The sequence below is a fragment of the Myotis myotis genome, unplaced genomic scaffold (assembly GCF_014108235.1).
Source record: "Myotis myotis isolate mMyoMyo1 unplaced genomic scaffold, mMyoMyo1.p scaffold_m19_p_3, whole genome shotgun sequence".
Lineage (NCBI taxonomy): Eukaryota > Metazoa > Chordata > Mammalia > Chiroptera > Vespertilionidae > Myotis > Myotis myotis.
This window is the reverse complement of record NW_023416335.1, coordinates 26,145,752-26,167,788: the sequence shown is the minus strand read 5'-3', so window position 1 is coordinate 26,167,788 and position 22,037 is coordinate 26,145,752. Positions and strand designations below refer to the sequence as shown.

Genomic DNA, 22,037 nt, shown 5'->3' with positions numbered 1-22,037 from the left:
TTGTGTCTATAGACTGATCAAGGCAGGCTCACAGGCAAATAGTAAGTGAAACTCCAAAATTTTCTCCACTGATCAACATTTTCAGGAATTGAAGTTAAGGTGCTTATTTTATAACACTATTCGTGAGAGCTGAGCTCTCTGCCCTGCAAAGGGAAACACTAGCTAGTCCCTTCCCATTGTTGATGAAAAGTGCTTAGCGGTTCCGCAAGCCTCAGCCGGCGCTCCCCCCAGCAGGGCAGCGCAGAGGGGAGGTGGACCAGCACAGCGCTCCTACGGTTAGTGCTTTGTGGCTTTCTTTCTTGAATCATCTCCAGAGCCAGCCGCAATGCCGCCCGGGAAACCCGTGCACCGGCCTGCTGGAACCTCCCCAGGTTGCTGCAGGATGTGGAGAGCAGCTTCTTGGGAATGACAAGCGAGCCTCAGTGGGGTGTTGCCAGAAAGGATGCGACATGTATCCCCTCTCTTATTGGTTAAATGCAGTGCATCTCAGAGCCGGACACTTGGCCACAGCCTCTTCCCCGCCCCGGGAAACACTCCTGGGATGCCATTCCCACCCCCTTGCCCATCACCTCTTTAGAACCCTCTGGTCCGGGTTTCTAAGTTTGTAGAACTTAAAACATTCACCGTGTGTACGTGTGTGCAAGCGTACGTACACAGGTGAGAAGCCCAGACGTGGGAACCTTGCTCCCTACACGCCGGACAGGACAGTAAACTGGTTCCCAATCTCTCAGAGCAGAGGACTGGCCACATCACGTCCACCCCCAAAGGGCAGGTGGCCAGCTCACACTCCCCACCCCCGACTTTAATTTGGTCTAATTACTCCCGTTCCTATAGCTTAAAGAAAGTATGTTACTGGCATTAAACATCCGTGTGCATATACTCTCTGCAGAGCGGATATTATTATCCATGCCAAAGCTTACTTGGCTTCCTAACCTACATGGCTTTATGCTGAAAGTCCAAACATGTCAACTAATTAAGGCCCAAAATGAAGCTTTTTTATTGTTGCTACTCCTTTAGTGTATGATTTCTGCAAAGCACTATAATTCTTAGAAGGAAACACACTCGTGCAGAACAAAGACCCTGCTGATCAGTCAGAGCCAGGCCACCACACATCAAGAACAAATCAGGAATATGGTAGATTTGCAAAAATAATTCGGGACTGTAGAGTGAATTTAAAAAGCTCAAGTTTTAACTACCAACACACGACTGCAGCCTGGAGCCGAAGGCTGGTCTCCACTCTACACCCCAACGCTGACTCAGGATCAGACACAAGAGCACGAGGCCTCAACCACTCACTCAAACACACTCAGATGCAGCTGAGAATACACCAAACATGCTGGCTCAGAAAATTTAATCTCTAGTTTCCTATGTACACACTGCCAGATAAGCAGTAGCTCAAACAACTAAGGCCAGTGGCTCTTCTTTGGGGAGAGGCGGAAAGAGACCCAAGTATAAAAATATTAAAGTGTTAACCTGGCCCATAGCCTGTCCTAAAATTCTTCTACCTGTGACACTAGATGCGAGTTGTGCAGCTGCGAGCCTAGCTTGGGAAGTACCCTATCTTGGGAAGCCCTGATACACGTCAGCGTGTGTACTATCACTTTAAAGGAAGAAGTAAGGATGTGGCATGAGGAGAGGGTTTGTTTTGACCCACTACAGAACAGACACAAGCACCTACATGAGCTGGTGGGTCCTTACTTACTTAGTTCTCCTGAAAGCTCTATTTTCCTGGACTAATTACAACAATAAAGAACGCGTGCTTTAAAGCATCACATTTTGTAAAAAGTCCCAAACTGTCAGTTTGACATTATGTTTAAGTGCTCTTAATACTGAAGTTGCTAAGACGGCTTATTTGTTTTTGTTTTGTTTTTTCGCCCCTTTCTGTAATCTCAAATTATGATGAGTGGCCCCCTTGGTATTGTACACAGGACACTGAAATAGTTTCACAAAGTTGGTTCTGGGTCATTTTTTTTTTTTGCCCTGGTGATTCAAAGCTCAAAGATGAAATTTTCTAGCATAAAATCTTATTTTTTCAAAAATTTAATCAAAATATCATTTGACTTTAAGTTGAGTAAAACAGTACCACTACATATGTTCTCAATAACTGCATTATATACTCAATCCTATGAGGTTTTTACTTGCTGTTCATATCACACTGGTTATTAAGGACAAAAATAAATTGGATGTACATACACCATATACTGATATACAACTACACATGAATAACATATACATACATACAGCCATAAATACCCACAAACACGACATTGGCAAGTGACAGGAAAGCATTTTCTTTGATGCCTGACATACTATCTACATGGACATTTTCCAAAAGCCTGAAATAGTACAGACACACACATATATCACACAGGGCGAGCCAGAGATGGATGGAAACCTACGGTATATACAATTAAGTAACTTGCAATATTTTCTTGCTGTTGCATTCAAGTCAACAAACTGCCATGCAGATTCAAGTATTACCGACATTCTCCCTATGAGGACACTCTCCCACATGCACTGTCCTAGCAGCGAGCTGCCCGCTTGGGTTTGATACTCTAGGTACATCATGAGAATGGCAATGACTTTGGACTCCAGCCCTCGGGTAGGAGGGGGGCATGGGCAGGGAAGCTGAGAGGAGAGGCAGTGACCGACCACCTCTCTCTCACCTGCTGGGGGCATTTCGTGGTGAACTGTTGATCTCTAAGGTCCTCGGGATGACTTGATGGCGAGATGCCAGAGGCTGGTGGGGAGGCAGATGGTGGCCTTTTGGGAGGAGAGACAGCCAGGAGTCCTGGGGCAAGGTCGGCCCAAGGGCTCCTCTGCCTGCAGAGGGGGCTGGTCTTTCTCTGTCGCAGTGACTTCGATGCTCTGAGGAAAGCAGGTGTTACTAAAACCCCAAATCACACTCTTCCTCATGCCAGACTCTACCTTCACAAGCCCTAGGATGCCACTGTGGTTTTGATTTATACCTGGAAACAATTCTGCCACTGCAAGAGCGAAGGGACCGTTCACTGCTGAGATGAAGGAAGGTGACTACCACCCACTGAACACTGCACAGGGTCACCAGAGCCAAACGACAGAGATTTGCATGAACAAGGCCAGTTAACCCCCTATGAATTCAGGCTTAAAAAACTTAATTGATGACTGCAAGGAAAAATGCCAAAGGAATTCAAATATCAGGACAACTAACCAAATCCAAGAAAGTCTCCATACTACGACAACAGGGAAACTTCTTTAAGGTCCGTTTTCTCCCAGTTGTCTCTGACTTGCGATAAAGGCAGAGAAGAGGTGCGCTCCTGCCACAGAAGGCCCTGCCTCACCTAAGAACACCTTCCAGGCTCCTCACAGGACAGAGGAGCAGCGGGCAAGGGCCAGCAGAAAACCCTGTAACTTTGTGCTTTGGCCTCCTTCCCTGCTACTTGTCTCAATTCCTCTCCAGCCTCAGAAGTTCTGTGGTGTGGCCACAGGTGAAATACAAACTCAAAAGACCAAGCCCAGCGAGGCCCCGGCAAGCCAGCCACAGGAACTCCCGCACATCGCTTCCAACCAGGAAACAGTGCCCGCCCGGAGCTATGGTAACAGTCGGAGAAGCACGGAGGGCCGCGGGCAGCCACTCTCTACCCAGGAACTCCAGTTCCACCAGGGGAATCTCCCACATGTTGGTTTTAATGAGATGATTTAAACTGCACACAAGTATTGCTTGGCTTAACTAGGCATCGCTAAGAGTTAATGAGAGGATGCTTTTAAAAAGTGCACTTCACACAGTATCTATGGCCTGGCAATAGAACAAGGACTCTGCCTGCGAGTAACTAAGTCTTGGTCGCTAACGAGAAATCCCTGGCACCTCCCTGTAACAGTCAGCACGTGAGGCGGGAACCAGCCCCGAAACACGCAGAGATTTGACACTCGGGCCACTTCTCGGCTCCAGTGGGCAACAGCATGACCACAGAGTCTTTTGATGACTATCAAGATTTTCTGGACTGAAAATTAATATGAAGCGAGTGTATGTAAAGAGGAATAATGGCTTACCATGTGGAGAGCGACGCAGGGCTCCATGCTGACGTATGGGAGGGGAGAGGAGGGAAGGGGGCGTACCTTCGGAAGGAGAGGAGGAGGAGAGCTCCCCTGTACCGTGAATTAGGCCGTAGGCTTGGGTTAGCGGTGAAAGGAATGTCTTTGAATTCTTCTGACTAGATCCCATAGGAAAGAAATGATCACAGAAGAAAACGTGGTTGGCTATGGGTACGATTCTCACGATCTCGTCAAACCAGGGGCCGCTTCCTCCTACAGGATACACTCTTGACCTGCTAGGTACGCTGACAACAGACAGACACCTGACAGGCCTCAGGAGGTGTTCATGGCCCGTCCCCTAAAGATGGACATCATCATGGCAGGGCGGGCTGCCCCCTGGCTCAGCAAATAGCCTTGCGGTTATTTTTAAAGATACACTATGCAAACACCGCATACCGCAGCCTCAAAAGTGCCCTTCTCATCCCATTACTATTAGCATGTGCAGAAGCCCCTGGAGACACATCAGTGACTCACACAGCGGGAGCCATGTCCCGCTGTGCTAACCGAGGATTCAGAGCTGCTCTGAACGCCAGGCTCGGCAGCAAGGTACCGTTCTGTTCATTAAATCCTACAAGTGGAACACACAGGGACCCTATGTACACAGACACACACACACTGTGGGCAGACACATGTAAGCCCGTCAGGGACTTTTTTTCCCTTTAGTTATCGAAGCTCAGAGACAACCTGGCCTAGGGATCTCTCTCCCCTCGGCTCAGGATAAGGAACTAGGCAGCAAACAAGCAGGCCGATCATTCAGATTCTAGGAAGAAAGATGATTCCCTTGTGGGAATCCTGAACACAGTCAGAAGCTACAGAAATGAATCAGGTCTTACGAGCCACATTGGTAACTATCCTATTCGTTTCTTGGTTCTGAAACATAAATTGTCATTGCCTTTATCTACACAAGACAGAAGGTTAGAGTGAGTTTTTCAAAGGCGTGGCAAAGTACTTATCACAAAACAAGCGGCTATCCCCTTAGTGAGGGGTTTCTCTTTTCTGGGCACCATCAACTATGAACATTTATATAGGCAGGAAGTGAATGTGAATAAATAATCATGTGATTTAATGCCACTGGAAATGGCCACGGTTTAAGAGCAGGCTTTCTCTAACTCCCTGGAACCATGCTATGCATGCAGAGTCCCCGATTCTTTGGTCATAGTACCTTTAACTAATACACTGAGTAGAACTAGAGAAATTTTCTGTGGGAGGGGAAAAGAGCATTCAAAGTGACTCCTCCAGTTCTGAAGTTGTGGAGATTACAGCTGTAAGGATCACAAAGTTTCAACATCAGAAAGTTCTAACTCATGGTGGGCTCAATTTTCACTCCTATCTCTTCCTATACAAGAGAATGTTCTTTTTATCACCCTGAATTCCACAGGGACCGTCACGGAAACAAGCTTATGACTTCAAGGTCAACAGAATGATTTTGAGCAGATAGAAAGAAATGATTTAAAATAGTCTTTATTCTTAGGAGAAGGTTCAGTAGGAGCAAAGAGAAGTGACTATCAAAGAGACTTAAGATAAGAATAAACTAAGTAACTCGGTATATGCAACCGGCAGAGTCCTCACTTTTCCAACCACAGTCCATTCAGACTATTGATTACTCTCAGATGGACTTTAAAGACTCAGGATTCCGTTGCTGGAAACCTGCAGCTCCCTGTTCTTCTCTTATTTGTTTTTCTTAAGACCCTGATGTTCTTACAACCAGGAGACAACAGCTGCCTACACGTTTAAACTCCTGGATGACAAGGGTGATGACAATAGAGATGGTTCTGGATTCCTGGTCTAGACCCCTGGGAGCGAGGTAACAGTTTCCTGCAGTGTGAACACGTGCCTCCTGCTGCCGCTCCCAAGAGTTGATCATTATCATGCTTCTTTAGAGAACAAAATGAACCTTGTGTCATCTTTCCTTAACCTTCAAGGGCAAAAAGGCCCCACCTCCTCTTTCCTTGCTTGGCTAAAATGGACTCAACGCTCCAACACGCTTCGTAAGTTCTCCAGTCCCTCGATCTCCGCACCCCTCTCCCTGCTTCCCGCAGGGTCAGACCCCAAAGACAAGTGCTGAGGTGCCCGCACAGCTGCGTCAGCGTGGAACACACGATTTCCAAACTGGAATTTTGAAGCGAACTTCTGTGAGTGCTCAATGCCACCTCTGTGACTGGCAAGAATTCACATATGAAGGTTTATGTTAAGTCTGGCTGGAACTGATCAAACTAAGTTTGTCCAGTAAAGTGGTTCACAACGGATTCATTTTTTTTTTAACCTTAAAAAAAAGTGTAACAGTTGGTTTGAGAATACATGAAACAACTGAGAGAGTGCAAACAAGAGAAAGCCAAAGGAGAAGTGACACACAATTCAATCTGAAGTCATGACCCCTCCCCTCACAAAAAGGTGCATTAGTTATCAAGTGGCGAAAATCGTCAAAGCAAAGAAATCAAGAGCAAAGAGACAATCTGCACAGAAACGAACAAAAATATACAATAGAAAAGGTTACTAATGCACCATTTAGTCACAGACTATTGTTTTTGTTTTTTTAAATATATTCACGGATTTACCAGAAGGATCTTGAAAAACTCTGTTTTGCTCCATGACCAGCCCTTTCCTGGTCGCAGATGGATTCTAAGTAACTTTTTGCTTAATGCTGGGCGTTTCGGGTCGGTGATCTTTCCGCTCTGACACGTTGCGCTTGACTTTGGCAGTGACCGGAGATGAATCTGGGTTCAGAGAAGGACTCGAATGCGACTTCTTCAGTCCTGGGGCTTCACTGCCGTTGTTGCCCAGGAGCTTCTTGCCGCCTTCTTTCAGAATGCCGATGTACGTCTCATACCGGGTTTGCTGGAGGGGAAATCAGAGAAGAACTGCTGTCAACACACTGTTCACAAATGCACGCGTGCAGCACGCCCAGTGCAATGACTACCTGGAGCGCGGCCTGGCTGTTGAAGACTTGACTTCATTCCCCAAAGTGGGCAACAGCCCCAGGGGACTGATGGACTCACTCGTTTAGATGAGAAATGAAGACAGAACTTTAGTTCAAGTTTGCTCTGCATTCTGAAAGAATGCCGACTTGGAGTTACTGGCCATCAGATGGAGGAATCATGCTATCTGAACACTCAGCCACAAGAAGGGTGTAAGTGGGAGAGGCTGTAACTTCCTGATTTTTGGCGACTGGGTGGCTCCAATGGCTCTGTGCTGCCTGCACCCACTTGAACTTCCCTCACGTGACCTAGGTGTCACTTGAACCTGGCTTGAATATGGTCCCTGTAACTCTACAAAGACTCATCTGGAGGAATCAGTCTATGGGGACTCGACTTTCTAGTCCCCTATGAGACCACAACACTTTCCAGCTGCTCTGGGTTTCCTGCCAAACTTCAAATTATTTTCTGATACTTTTCTCATTCTACAAAATTTTTCCACCAATGATTTGTTGAGTATTCACTCCATTTTAAATAGTTCCTGATTCTCTTGTCGCTGGGCATCTTTTTGTATGAATAACTGAAAAGAACATAGCAGAGAATTTTTCCCCCCTCTAACTCTAATTGGTACTTTTTAAAAAGCTTCTGAGTCACTATTTAGAACTATTATATAGATTGAAAATTACAGAAGGATCTCAGATTCTTGATTTGATAGATTCTAGTCAAAATAAGTCAGATGAGAAGAAAAGGCAAAGCAAAGGAAAGGTGGAAGGGGGCCAGAAAGCGAGGGGTGCGTGGTCGTGGTTGAGAGAAATAAGGGAGAGTGCAGTGGGTTCACGAACGTCCCAGGGGCTGTGCTGTTTCTGAGTTACAATGGCTTACAGGGACACAGGCTATGAAACCCAGTAACATAGCTTTGCTTTTTACCATTTTCTGAAACCCAACCACATGCCTCTTCAAAATACTTTAGCTAAACATCTTTGAGAACCATTAGTGGATATTGGTTTCTGCCATGTCTTCCTGGATTACAGACCCATCTAAATATGTAAATCTCTCCCACTCCCAAATATTTCCTCTGAGTAAAGGAACAGCTTTGCATGAAGCTCTGACCAGCAGTGGGAACAGACATAGAGGTGGATGCTTGATGAGTTCCCAAGTCAGTAATCTCTGGGGACACTTAATCTCCAGTGTACCACATTCCCATGTTTCCCAAAAAATCACCCCGGTCTGACCCTGTGAGGCAGTGCTGAGGCTCAGGAGCCACCACCCAGCAAAGATTTGTCTGTATCCTACCACGTCCACGTTCACATCCACCTGACCGGGACTGTCGAGATGCCGTGCATGGCAAACCCAGCACAGCTACACCGAGTGAGGGGCAGGCTGCTGTGCTTAAGACTGGGCTCTCTCTCCACACATAAAGAAAAGTAGTTTATACCATACTTTTGAGGTTAACAAAACAGATATATGTGTTCTGAGTATCTCTTATCTAGCAGTAAATGAGACCAAAATATTATTTTCCATGTTCATCTTAAAAACAAAGAGAAACTGGACCACTGTATATGGCTACGTTGGATGTTCATTTGGACAGTAACTAGATGTCATTCATACATGAAAAGCAGCCTCTAAATTTAACCCTATAACAAAGCATTCATTAAAGAGATAAAAATCTGTCAATGGTTATTTATATCTGATTTCCTTGGCCTGATCATTTTTACATGTGATTTACATGCAATGTACCAGGAGCATGGTCAATACTTCAATACTAACCTAAGGTTCTAGGCTCCCTGGGTTGGAGAGTAGCAGTCTCATCAGTATTAACACAGAAAAGAACCTGCTGCTGACACTAACAAGTAAACAGTAACATGAAAGTTTTGTACTCTTTTCTGACAATATTATTCATAACCAGAAGGTAGAAAGGTAAGAAGAAATGAAAACACCTGAATGTTTTAATGAATGTAGTTTCATGCCACAAAGTAATCACACGATGCGAGAATGAGCACAGCTCGGGTTAGGTTAAAAACGTGATGGGATGTAGGAAGTGAGTCTGGGAGGTGCCTGTGGAGTGAAGGACCAGCTTTGGGGCCAGGTGGCGTGGTTCGGGCACTGCACTAACAAAAAGTGCAGCATCAACTCATTTTCCTAAATCGTTAGTCTTCATTATGGAGCCCTTTCAAGTGTGTGTCTTTCATTAGGAAGGGCACAGAGGGTTTGAGAATAAGACGTGCCTCAGGGACAATTTGCTGCCTTTGGTTAGGTTACTAAAGATTTTGTTTTAGTCTCTTGCCGATTCGTTCTCAGATCAATTCTTAGAAATGTCAGTGCTGTGTGCTCAGCGTCCGCCCTCAGAAATCCTCCAAGAGTGTGAGTAGATTGCTAACAGGACGGCTGCCTGATCCAATTCCACCGTCAGAACAAAAAGCTTGCGATGGGGTTACCAAATCCCAGTCCAGCAGCTATGCTCTGCAGATAAGCATCTGAATATTGTTTTTATGGTTTTGTCCTCTCAGCAAAACTCTCCGCCTTAATTTCCTTCTTAAGATTTGCTGTTTTCATGACGCCTTCTGTGGCCAAGAGCCAAAGACAATTCCAGTGTTTAATGGCTTCTTTATCTACTAAAATAAAGTCTTTCTTCCCTCTGTAACCTCCTTACATTTTTTGCTGTATTACTTTATTAAGTTGGCCTTTAATTACTTGTAAAAATACTTCTCAGACGCATAGAAAAATATATCCCTGGTCACTAGTAGCGAAGCTAACTTGGGAGGAATAAAAAACACCATGTCCAAGGCCAAGCAAGCTGCTGCATAAGTTGAAGGTTAATTGTCTGCTTAAAAAAAAAAAAAATCACACCTACCGATGTTATTTGAGGAGAAATGTAATCCCATCCACACATACATGTACATGCACCTGACAGAGCAGTTTCTTTTCTCTTGAGCCCTGCATACTATTTTTTACTTGATTTGATGGAACGCTCTCTCCTTCTGCCCTCTGCTATGAATACGACAGTAACCACCGGAATGAAAATAAAGCTGCACCGCCACTTGTAACACAGAGCTGTCATCTGCATTCAGACCTCACAGCTCCACAGTCCCAGCCTGAATACATTTCCTCCTGACATTTTCCTTCCTCACCAGGGCAGGGGAAAGGCCATCTTAGAATGAAATGGGAAGAAACTAATAATGTCATGTACATAGCAAACATCTTTTGCTCCTAGATCTCTGTGCTGGAAAACAAAAAATAAAAACAAGCAAACAAAACAAGGAGGAGCTTTTGAAGTAACTGCTTATTTAAATAAAGACTGTGTTTGCATTCTCTTGGGGATGATGGCAGAATTGATTTGCATAGACTTTCTCCTTGATCAGTTGGCTCACCCACCACTACCTGCTAACTTATGAAAGTAATTACATTCAAAATAGAGTTTCCTATAAGTTCTTATCTAAAAATGTAAAGTTTTTTCCCTATTTTCCCCTCCTACTTCCCTATCAGTCTTCAGCATGCAGAGGTAACCCACTGCCTGTGGGTATACAGCAAATACACACATTTTTGGTTCACCGGGTCTGTATTTGTGGCTTTCAGGAAAACCTTAGGAAGTGTGGATTCAATGCCTTTGTTTCACTCTACCTTTTGGCTCTATGGCTCTCTAAATAAATTTTGTGACTTCAATTAAAAAAAAACTTTAAAATAAAAAACTCACTTCTTATAATAATACAAGCAGAAGAGGTCAAAAAGCCGCGATCAGACAAAAAGGACCGGGCTGGTAGGACATGCTTTGAGAGCGTCAGTGTGTCCATTCTGCAGCCCCAGCCCCTGCCCCTATGGCACCCAGTGTTTGCCAGAGGATTGATTACTCAGGCCAATCCACTGCCCGAGAGAGAAAGCAGAGCTCACAGGCCAGGGACGGCTCTCCCCCATCCCTGGTCCTGCTACTGCCCTCCTCAGGGTCTAGCCGAGAACAGCACTTGGGCTGTTAAGGACAGTCTTCCTGATTCAAGAAGTAATTTTTAAGCACTGCTACCTCTCATTCTTTTCTTCGTTACTCTAGTTCTCAAAATCCTTTCTATAAAGCCAGTCTGTTTCAGTACCCAGATATTTTTCTTTTAAAAAAGGCAATCCAAATTCTGAATTTAAAAATCCACAAAGCTCACTTAGAAAAGATACGTATTTTGTTTTCTGTGTGGAAACTTCAAGAAATTAATTGCCCAGTTCAGACCCACCAACTGGGGGCTCCAGTCACCCCAGTTCCTAAGGGCCCCACCCAGTGTGGCCTTGTGGGAGGGTTTTGACACCAGCCTAGTATAAAACTAACTTTAAAAAAATCACCGATTGGATTAATGGCATTTAAAAATTTTGCTACTCAGTAAAATGGAGGGAAAAAAGTCCTTTGAAACACAGGGATATGAAGTTAAGTTTCTATATACCCAGAGAGGAATTTGAGTAGAGAAACACTACTTATCTGACAAAAGGCTAACTTGAGCTCTTATGGGATAAAAGTTGTCTCTCACTGAACTGTTCCTTAGGGGACTCACATCTAACGCAACATTTCAGTGCATTTTGACAACTTTTTTATACAGGCCGTGCTCCTAGTATTTCAGTTTATACTTTGTCTATGCTTCTGATTGCCCTGGAATCCTAAGGTCCTACACACACCCCTCAGAGGCCCGTCCCCGAACTTCTTCCCGGCAGCCTGTCTGTCAGACTCACAGCTCCAGAGAGGTCAATGGCAGGCATGAGGGACACAGGCAGTTTTTCGAGGGCATTTGTCAAGTAGGATTTCAGGACGCTTTGAAGGACCTTTGCTCTAAGCTGCCTTCTCCCATGGCATTTCATCCCCAAGATTATTAATTGCTTTTGAGCTTAAAGCGCTTTTACACCTTCTGCATTCCCAATTCGAATGCCCCTTCCTGTAGGAAGTCCCATAAGCTAGCATCTTACTAGTTCTATGTCCAATTTTATCCTGTGAAGTAAAGGATCTTCCAACCCATGGAGTCCGACACTGAGTAACCAGACCTCCCTCCCTCCAGGCCTCAGGTGCCACATGTGAAAATAAGGGGACGCGGCCACTTTCAGCTGCAAACTTTCCGGGATTCTCTAAGTCGGGGAGAGCTACTTGGAAGTAAGACATATGGAAGAGGACACACTACTGGTCCCTGGAGGGAATGCTGAACCACAAGGTGGGGGTAGGGCACTGAAAGGAAATAGCCCTGGTTTACCTGTTTTATTTACAATGTTGTCAAAGGCCAGAGCAAGTTTGGGATGCAAGCTACTATGAAAGCGCCCTGCACAATTCCTAGTGTGTGTGATCAGTATTGTGTCTCCTTCCATATATCTTGCTCCCAAATGCATGTCTCAAAGAGGAACATAAGTAAACAAATTGTCGAACGCTCCTGCAGAAAGTCTATATGACACAGGGGAACCAATTTCTAGTCTTCCAATGAGTGCTGCACTGGGCGTTCTTACAGCAAATATCACTTGGCTTGCATATGATGTTTTTTTGGTCTAATATTTTCAGAGATAATATTTCTGAAAACATTTTAAGTTTTCACTGTGAGTCCACTGAGTAATTCTGAACTAGAAAGCCCTAAAGAAGCTCAACAGTCTGCTCCCCACCAAAAGCCTTCGTCTCAGATCAGATACTTAAGCAAACAAAGTTTTTAAAACTCTTAGATCAAAAGCATACAGATTCTTTGAGAAAATAGTGAGAAGAAACCTACTGTAGTTTAGAGAGAGACAAGTACTCTTGTGAAAAAACAAAACAAAAAACCCAACACACCAAAAAGGCTCCCCCTTTCATTGTTCTGATTCCAGAGTTAGCCCAGGAAAGCATTCGGCAGTAAACTAACTGATGGGGCGGGTCATGTACCACAAAGTCTAAGGGAGCTGGGAAGGCGGCTACTCATTGTTTACATGGGAACTCTCTTGGTGAGGGAAACGTAGGTCCCCCTATCTCACAAGTTACTGAGAGGAAGAAGCTACGAGGCCGCAGGTGAGTATGTCGCTCACACCAGGTGCGACTCCTCTTTATTGTATTTCCACCCAGAAGTAGTCATCAGAACATTAAACAGCTGGCACAGCATAGGTGCTGCTAAATCGGAGGGGACACCGTCCGCAAACCACTGCAAAGCCTTGTAGGTGCACAACACCTGCATTCATATCTGCTTGGCTCCTATCTATTAAAGCAAGCACAGACCCTGTACCCAGGCTGCTACCAGGCCTCTTCATCCCTTGCTGGCTTTTAAGCAGACTGCGTGGTCTGCACACAGGCCGGCCAGTACAGTAGCCCCTAGCTCCATTCAGCTGCGGAGCACGGGAAACGTGGCCAGTCTGCACTGAGACAGGCCATGCGTGCAAAGTGTTGGCTAAATTTGGGTAATGTAGGAAAAAATGAGTGTGAAATATCTTAATATTTTATACTGATTACATGTTGAAATGATATTATTTTGGATATACTGTATTAAATTTCAATGTCTTATTACAATTAGTTCCACCAGTTTTCTTTAAGTTTTTTTTTTTAATTTTTTTAAATTTTTTAATTTTTTTTTATTGCTTAAAGTATTACAAAGGGTATTACATATGTGTCCTTCCCCCCCCCCCCCCCCCCCCGACAGTCCCCTAGCCTCCCCTATCCCCCAGTGCTTTAAGTTTTTAAATGTAGCTGCGGGTACTAGAAAATTTAAAATTATAAATGTGGTTTGCATTGTATCTCTATTGGGTAGTGTTGGCTTCGATCCCCTGACATCTTCAATTTAAATATTCTTGTCCTGTGTTTAACACCCTTAGTGAGAGGGTGAGTTACTTTAATACTCTAATTGGTGTTAACATGTCACTCTTCTCAAAAATACATATATTGTCGGAAGGGACCTTCTAGGTAAGTTCACCCAATCCCATCTCAATTTGATACCCCAAAATTGAGGCCCAGCGAGGATAACCATGTAATAAAACAGCCCTAACTGGTTAGGCTCATTGGATAGAGCGTCGGCCTGCGGACTGAAGAGTCCCAGGTTCGATTCCGGCTAAGGGCATATACATTGGTTATGGGCACATCCCTAGTAGGGGGTGTGCAGGAGGCAGCTGATTGATGTTTCTCTCTCATCAATGTTTCTAACTCTCTATCCCTCTCCCTTCCTCTCTGTAAAAAATCAATAAAATATATTAAAAAAATAAATAAAACACATCAAGGATAAGACGAAAAAGTCCTCCTAACTCCCAGGTGAGTCATTTCCCGATTTTACTAATTTATTACTCAAGTATTTGCCCTTTGCCTGCAGACAATACCTTAACTTGAAGTGGTGACCCTCCTCACAGCAGACATTGCAGGCATAAGGAGGGACTCAGTGACAGGGAGTCATTTCAAGTCACTTGACTGGCTATTTATTCTGTCTTCTGGGGTATGGCCCTAGTTCTTTTCAATCATTTATTAAAAATGTGATTCAAAGAGTCCTATTGCTAAGCTTCTCTTCCTTTCAAAAGCACATGCCATTATTTACAGATTAAAATTCAGAGCTTCTTAGGTACTCTTTCATCACATCTTACCAAATGCAATTCCAAATAGCAATGCAAGAATTATGTCTCTATTACTAACTGGACTTGAGCTTGGACAACTGCTGATCTTAGGCCTCTAGCTTTTTTAAAATTTTTATTTTTTTATTATTTAAAGTATTACAAATAGTAATACATATGTCTCCTTTTTTTCCCCAATTGACCTTCCCCCAGCCTCCCCCACCCCCCCGCACATGCCCTCACCCCGCTCCCAGTGTCTTAGGTCTCTAACTTTTGACTCATAACTATACTACTTAGCATCCTACTAAAAAAATTCTTAAATATCCCCAAGAATTCTATTAACCTGAAATATCCTAGCTTCTCAGATCCAGACATTTAATAACTTTGTGATGTTTTCTATAAAGGGGATGGCACTGGGTTCCTGGCTATATTCAGTTGCTAAGACCGAGACTCGCTTCTAATCTTCTTTAAGTAAGTTAGTGGAATTTCTCCCTTGCTTTCACCAGGGAGAAAAAGGGTAATAACTGCTATCCCTGTGCTTTTATGATCAAAGCCACTTATAAATTAATAGCGATATCATTTTGTTTCAGAGGCGGATTTGCCTTGTGACAGTTGGCTTTGTATTGAGATAAGCCTTGGAGGGCTCCTGTGAGAGGAAAAGTGGTCTGTGGTGTGAAAATCACTCATCTGATGTGGACAAATAAAAAATGAGCAGTCTGGGGAAACAGGGCTAAGACCACAACCAGAGCATTTGTTAAAAAAGAAATACATCAGACCACCCACCCACCCAGCAACAAACAACCCAACAATAAAACTGAGGCTTTACAACTAGCTATGTATATTCTGTGCACTTGTAGAGATGAGCTGTTTTGAGTTTCCCGAATGATGCTGCACAGATTGTGCTCTGATTCTCAAGTATGTCAGCTTCAGAAGGAATCATGCCATTTTACATGCCACCAAAGATTAGAAATTCAGAAAAGATGCCTCATGCCTCAAGAATGCCCCAGATTTTCTAGATTTAAAATATTCAGCCCCAAGACATTTCTATGTTTTGTTACAGTGGACATTTGTTGTCCTAAAATTGAGTTTCCTAGCCATGTGGTTGGTGTGGGTCCTGTCTTAAGCCATAAGAAGCATATACTACTCCGGGTCGCAATTCGGGAGCGGACACGGGTGAATTCTAACCCTTTAGGCCAAGGGGGACTTCGTTCTGCATCTGCGCCATCAGGGAAGTGAACTCTACTCCCGTTGATAACAAAGCCACTGAGAACACCTTAAATGTTACATCAAAAACATCCTGGAGTAAACACCATCTTCACTTTCTAATAGCTGTTGTTTCTAAAGCTGAAGAAACATCTAGCCGAATCCCTGGGCCAATGTCAGTGCTATGACGGGAATTTCTTTAATCGGGCTGCTTCTCTAAGGGCCCAGGCATTTCCCAGAGCTTTTACAGCCCTTATACACTATCCATCCAGCCCACATCTGGGTATATTTGCAAATGCACCGGAAGCATGGAGAGCAATTCAAACATTTTCAAGTGAAACTGGAGCGGGATAAAGTAGAAATACATTAATATAATGAAATGAAATGATTTTGGATTTTTTTTTGGAAATTGGGAAATGATGGTGTGTGTAATGTAGACTTGTGATGCCTAACAACTCCTTCAAAAGTGAGATTAGGTTCCAAGTGAACTATTCTAAAAAAAGTAACAGCTATAACTTGAAGGAATCAATTCAGTCAAAAACAAAACCACCCCCTTCAGTAACAAGGAGAGGCGCATGCATTTAGACCAGTGGTTCTCAACCTTGGCTGCACATTAGAATCACCTGGGAATCTTTTTAAAATCCTGATTTCTGGGCCTCACCCTCTGGAAATTCTGTTTCTTTGTTACTAATGTTGTGGCCCCACCCCATAACAAACAGAATTTCCGGAGGGTGAGGCCCTGAAATCAGGATTTTAAAAAGATTCCCAGGTGATTCTAATGTGCAGCCAAGGTTGAGAACCACTGATTTAGACAATTGTAGCCCATTGCAGCTTTTCGAATCTCTTTCCAACAGGCTCAGGCTAAGATAGATGGAAGCCTCCTGGCTCTCTAAAGACGTTTTGTAGACTTAAAAATATAGCCTAAAACCTACCTATTTACCATAATTTCTAATTTTTTACTAGCAGTCAGGGTATTTTTTTTTTTTTTTTTTAGAATTTCTAAGGCATAGAAAGAGCTGTGACTTTGGCCACCACGAAGAACTGTTTGAGAAATAAACAACTGAAATGCAAAAAGTCAGGTGCAACTCCCAGTGTTATTACTAACAGCTTAAAGTTCTAACAAAAGAAGAGCACTTTTCCTTACGAAGACGTGAAAACTGTAAGAACGACTCTGAACCACAGGGTGGCCCTGACGGCAGGAATGGGTGGCAGCTCATTCCTGCCGGGATCCTTCCTTGGTGACAAGGCCACACACAGGACACAGCTCCCCGCTGTCACTGCCCGAGGCTCCCACTGCACTGCAGGCCCTGCTGTCGTCCTCGCCTGCCCGTCAGCCTTGTTTTCAGGGGAGCTACTCCGTGTTCTGAGAGAACTACTCCAGGCGTGGTTATGTTTCACGCACAATAATTCAGTTCCATTCCTTCATTCCACACATATGTCCTGAGCACTACCCCATGCTCTAGAACAGCGGTTCTCAACCTGTGGGTCGTGACCCCTCTGCGGGTCGAACGACCCTTTCACAGGGGTCGCTTAAGACCATTGGAAAACACATATATAATTACATATTGTTTTTGTGATTAATCACTATGCTTTAATTATGTTCAATTTGTAACAATGAAATTGGGGGTCACCACATGAGGAACTGTATTAAAGGGTCGCGGCATTAGGAAGGTTGAGACTGCTCTAGAAGCTACAGCAGTGACCAAAGGAAGAAAACAGTCAATACCGCCCACGCCCCCGCAGGGAAGGAAGCGGCTGCTCAGGGGTGCGGCTGGCACAGCAGGGTGCTTAATGCCAGGCGAAGGGTCTCCACCAGCACACACACAGGGCAGAATCTGGTGGCTGAAACCACAGCAAAGGGGGCCCCCACAAGATATGCTACTATTTTATATGAGTGAAAACTAACGATGCAGTTTTAAAAAGCAATTACTTTTACAAAAACCTTTTCAGGTGACATCTATAAAGTGAGGTACCCCTCCTCCTTCCTGGCACACAGGCTAGGCGGCCTGACAGACAATCCAACATGCCTGACACTAGCACAGGAGTCTGATTTAATGAGCTGAGGGCTTTGGAATGCAACACTTGGATGAAAGCAAGACTCGTCCCCACAAAGCTTGGTCTATCAGTGGTTCTCAATCTTCTGGCCCTTTAAATACAGTTCCTCATGTTGTGACACAACCATAAAATTATTTTCATTGCTACTTCATAACTGTCATGTTGCTACTGTTATGAATCGTAATGTAAATATCTGATATGCAGGATGGTCTTAGGTGACGCCTGTGAAAGGGTCGTTCGACCGCCAAAGGGGTCGCGACCCACAGGTTGAGAACCGCTGGTAAATTCATGTTAGGAGATGGAAATGCTGGCTCCTGCTGGGTTACCTGTTCAGAGAGCAGATTCCAAAGCAGGAAGTGCTTCTACAGTGGCAACCATTCCATGATCTGTGGCCGTCCCCACCTCCTGGGGGCAGCTCTCAGCCTTCGGTCAAGGGCACCAGGCAAGGTGAGGAGGGGAGGAGGGCCGGAAGCCAGGGATGGAGGTGTTGGGAAATTTAATTAGCACGTGTGAACCCAAGAGGCCCCGAGCTGAAAGCCATTGGACAAGTGTGAAGACGATGATTGCTTTTTGAGAACTCCTTTCCCCAGGAATGAACAAGCCGGGGAAAGATGAGCTGCTTAAGAGTTTTGTTTATTTTTTAGAAAATATTTGTTCAAGTGTTTTGTTGGTAAGGCTTCCAACAGTTTGTGCGAATAAACTTTTAACTTTACTGAAAGAGTGTATCTTCATCTCCCACAGCAAGGACTTGCCGGCCACGAAGAAAACTTGCACACGGGTCCACAGTGAACCCAAAGGCAATTTTATCACAAACATTTTATAACTCAGGAAAAGACTCTTTAATCTTCCATGACATCCTGTTCAATTCAACATGCAAGCACAGAGCAAAGAGGTCCCTGCTCTGTGAAGGCTCATGGGCCTGGGCAGGGGAGGTACGGGAGCCACTACAGATGCCAGTGAAATAACTTGAACAGAGGCCAGCTATGGTGGGACTACGACAGAGTAATAAACCCACTTGCAAGCTGGGAGCAGGCTTTTCACAGGAGGGATGTGGGCTGCATCTGAAAGATAAAGAGGCTTTCTGAAATGGAGATGAGGGGAAGGGCATTTGGGCCAGAAGAAAGTAAACGAACAAAGGCATAAGTACATTTGGAGAGAGCGGGCAGAAATGTGACTGGTAGAAATGGACGCAGTTGGGTTGTGGAAAGACAGGAGCCCAAATCCTCTCAGATTAAGGACTGGGACTTTGAAATCAATAAACAAGTGTTGGCAAGGATGTGGAGAAGAGGGAACCCTTGTGTACTGCTGGTGAGACTGTAAATCAGTGCAGCCACATGGAAAACAGTATGGAGGGTCCTCAAAAAATTAAAAACAGAGCTACCATATGACCCAGCAATTCCCTCCTGGGTATCTGAAGAAACAGAAAACACTAATTTGAAAAGACATATGCATTCCCTATGTTCACTGCAGCGTTGTTTACAATAGCCAAGATGTGAAAGTAACCCAAGTGTCCATCAGTAGACAAGTGGGTAAAGAAGATGTGGTACATTTATGTAGTGGAATATTACTACTCAGCCATAAAAAACAAACAACAACAACTTGTCATTGTGACAACATGGATGAACCTAGAGGGTATTATGCTAAGTGAAATAAATCAGAGAAATACAAATACTGTATGATATTTATATGTACACTCTAAAAAGCAAAAAAAAAAAAAAAAAAAAAGCAAACAAAGCAGAAACAAACTCATAGATACGAAGAACAGACTGATGGTTGCCAGATGGGAGCAAGTCTTGGGGGTAGGCAGAAAAGGCGAAGGGATTAAGGGATAGCAATATACTGCCTTCAACTTGCTTTTAAATGTCCCACCACTCCAGAGTTTATGGATCCCCCCAATCTTTAATAACCACACTTGCTATAGCGCATGGATGTGCAGGGATGTGCCACATCGCCAGTCTCTGCCTGAAGGGTACTGAGTGGGGGAGGAAGAGCATCGGTGTTGCCTGGCGGCAGGAGAAAGCTGACGCTTCATGCCACCTGCATCTGTTTCCCTATTGTGCTTTCTTTTGACTCAACTCTCTTGAAAGACACAGAAATATAGAAAGCAGCCGCCCACCCCAGCATGCCCATCTACTGCTGCCATCTCTCCTCACAGCAGGCCCTTCCAACCAGACACATAAACTGACAGTTATCTTTGATGTTTGTTTGATGCTTAAATAGAATCATAAACACCAGGAGCCGCTGAGACCTAGACCAGGCCTGAGCTTGCAAGTTAGAGCAGGCGAGACACACGTCCCAGTTACAGTAACTGTAAAAACAACTGCCTCGTGGAGGAATCATGAGAGAACTCAGGCACAGGCTTCTATTACACTGGGGTCCCACGCACCTCAAACTCCAGGTAGTGATCTTTCAGCTTGTACTCATCTATCTCCTTGGCCTTCACCTTCTTGTCCGGGGGGTACGAGCGGTGCTCGGCCAGTTCGGTGGTAATCTGCTTCAGCTTGCTCTCGTGTGACTTCAGCTGTTCCTCCTGCAGGAAATAGGAAGCCATTTAATGTCCGAAAATAAATCAATACAGAAATCCCTTCTGATGAATGACTTTAATTCACTGCAACACTCCCGTGAGCCTCGGCTGCCGCATCTTACCACCTCTCTCAAGCCAGTGGCCAGTTCCCAAGTACCTTTGGCAAAAGGACAACTGAGGCCAGCCTCCCTCCCCAGGCCCCGTCACAAAACAAAATGCTTTCAGAGCCTTTATCAGGTGTAACTGTCACGGAGCTGAGGCACTGCCTCCTGCAATACTCCAACACGCAAGGCACCGCCAAGCAGTTAGGCGCCTGTCCCGAGTGCCACACAGTGTGGCTTCTCCACTGCAGGGCCACTCAGCAATGCTGCTGGTTTCTCCGCCTGCCACAGTGACCGAGGAACCTCTCCGAGAGAAGCAAAGCCACCACGAAATAACTGTCTGAAAGCTATCAGATAGTAGTCTAAAAAAGGTAATAATCTATGCTTTTTCTCTCCAAAGTAGTACATGTTCTGATATCAAAGACTTTCCATTTTAGGGGGACCATTTATATCACCTTGGCAATAAGCTACCTAACAAGAGACACTATCAAACCTTCTAGCAGCATTTAAAAAAATGAAACTAAGAGATCGGAATTCTCTTGCATTCCTATAATTGCACAACTGCTTTGTTTACTATTCCACTTCCACATGTAATGATCCAAATTCTTGTTGAGTATAAATTTCACATGTACAGTAAGAAATGGATGAGAGCAAATGAAAGGGAGCTGATTATATTTCAAAATGTAAACATTTTATTCTAGATGAGTGGAATAATAAGAATACCAAAAAGGAATAATTATTGATACTAATTAAGATTATATGGCATCACTGTAAATTTAAGAAGATATTAAGAAGTTATAAGAGTCACGTATAATGTCTTCAGGATTTGTTATCATGCCTGTCCCGAAAGCCAAACAAGGGGGAAAAATCCAAGTTAAAAGCCATCAACATAGAAGAGAACAATGGAACATTTTAAAAAGCAAAGAATGCTCCACCGGTGTGGTTGACTGTCGACCTGTGAACCAGGAGGTCACGGTTTGACTCCTGGTCAGGGCACATATGGGGTTTCAGGCTCAGTCCCCAGTGGAGGGCATGCAGGAGGCAGCCAATCAATGATTCTCTCTCATCATTGATGTTTCTATTTCTCTCTCCTCTCCCTTCCTCTCTGAAATAAAAATATATTAAAACATAAAAAATAAAAAGCAGAGAACATGATTACAAAATGAACAACAGAGGTGGCAGGAATAAGCAGAGTGATTCAAAGATGATAAGACTTATTTTTAAATACCAACTGACCCAAAGAAGGCCCAGAAAGAATGGGGGGTGAGGAAGGGATGACCTGTTTTGAGATATTAGAAAGGGCTCTACATCTCCAACCCTGTCATTTGTACACTAATAATACTGAATGCAGCCAAACCGGTTTGGCTCAGTGGATAGAGCGTCGGCCTGCGGACTGAAAGGTCCCAGGTTCGATTCCGGTCAAGGGCATGTACCTTGGTTGCAGGCACATCCCGAGTGGGGGGTGTGCAGGAGGCAGCTGGTCAATGTTTCTCTCTCATCGATATTTCTAACTCTCTGTCCCTCTCCCTTCCTCTCTGTAAAGAATCAATAAAATATATTTAAACAAAAAATACTGAATGCAAATGAAAAACGTTTCAGGTAGCTTTTATTGACAACTTCTCATTCATCTTTCTCTCTCTTTCTCCAAGGAGACTATAGACCATGTAATGGACTGAA

At 44.3% G+C, this 22,037-nt stretch overlaps 1 protein-coding gene across 3 annotated transcripts in view; it reads right to left on the bottom strand.

The window, feature by feature from the left end:
- Positions 1 to 1,906: 1,906 nt before the first annotated feature.
- Positions 1,907 to 22,037, bottom strand: part of PSD3 (pleckstrin and Sec7 domain containing 3) — a 430,527-nt gene continuing 410,396 nt past the window's right edge. For all 3 annotated transcript variants that reach the window (XM_036298486.1, XM_036298485.1, XM_036298487.1), the window contains 2 exons: positions 20,122 to 20,265; positions 1,907 to 6,906 (listed from right to left, as the gene is read on the bottom strand). In XM_036298486.1, the coding sequence (XP_036154379.1) occupies positions 6,691 to 6,906; positions 20,122 to 20,265 (360 nt within the window). In that variant the 3' untranslated portion in view covers positions 1,907 to 6,690. The remainder of the gene's footprint in view (positions 6,907 to 20,121; positions 20,266 to 22,037) is intronic.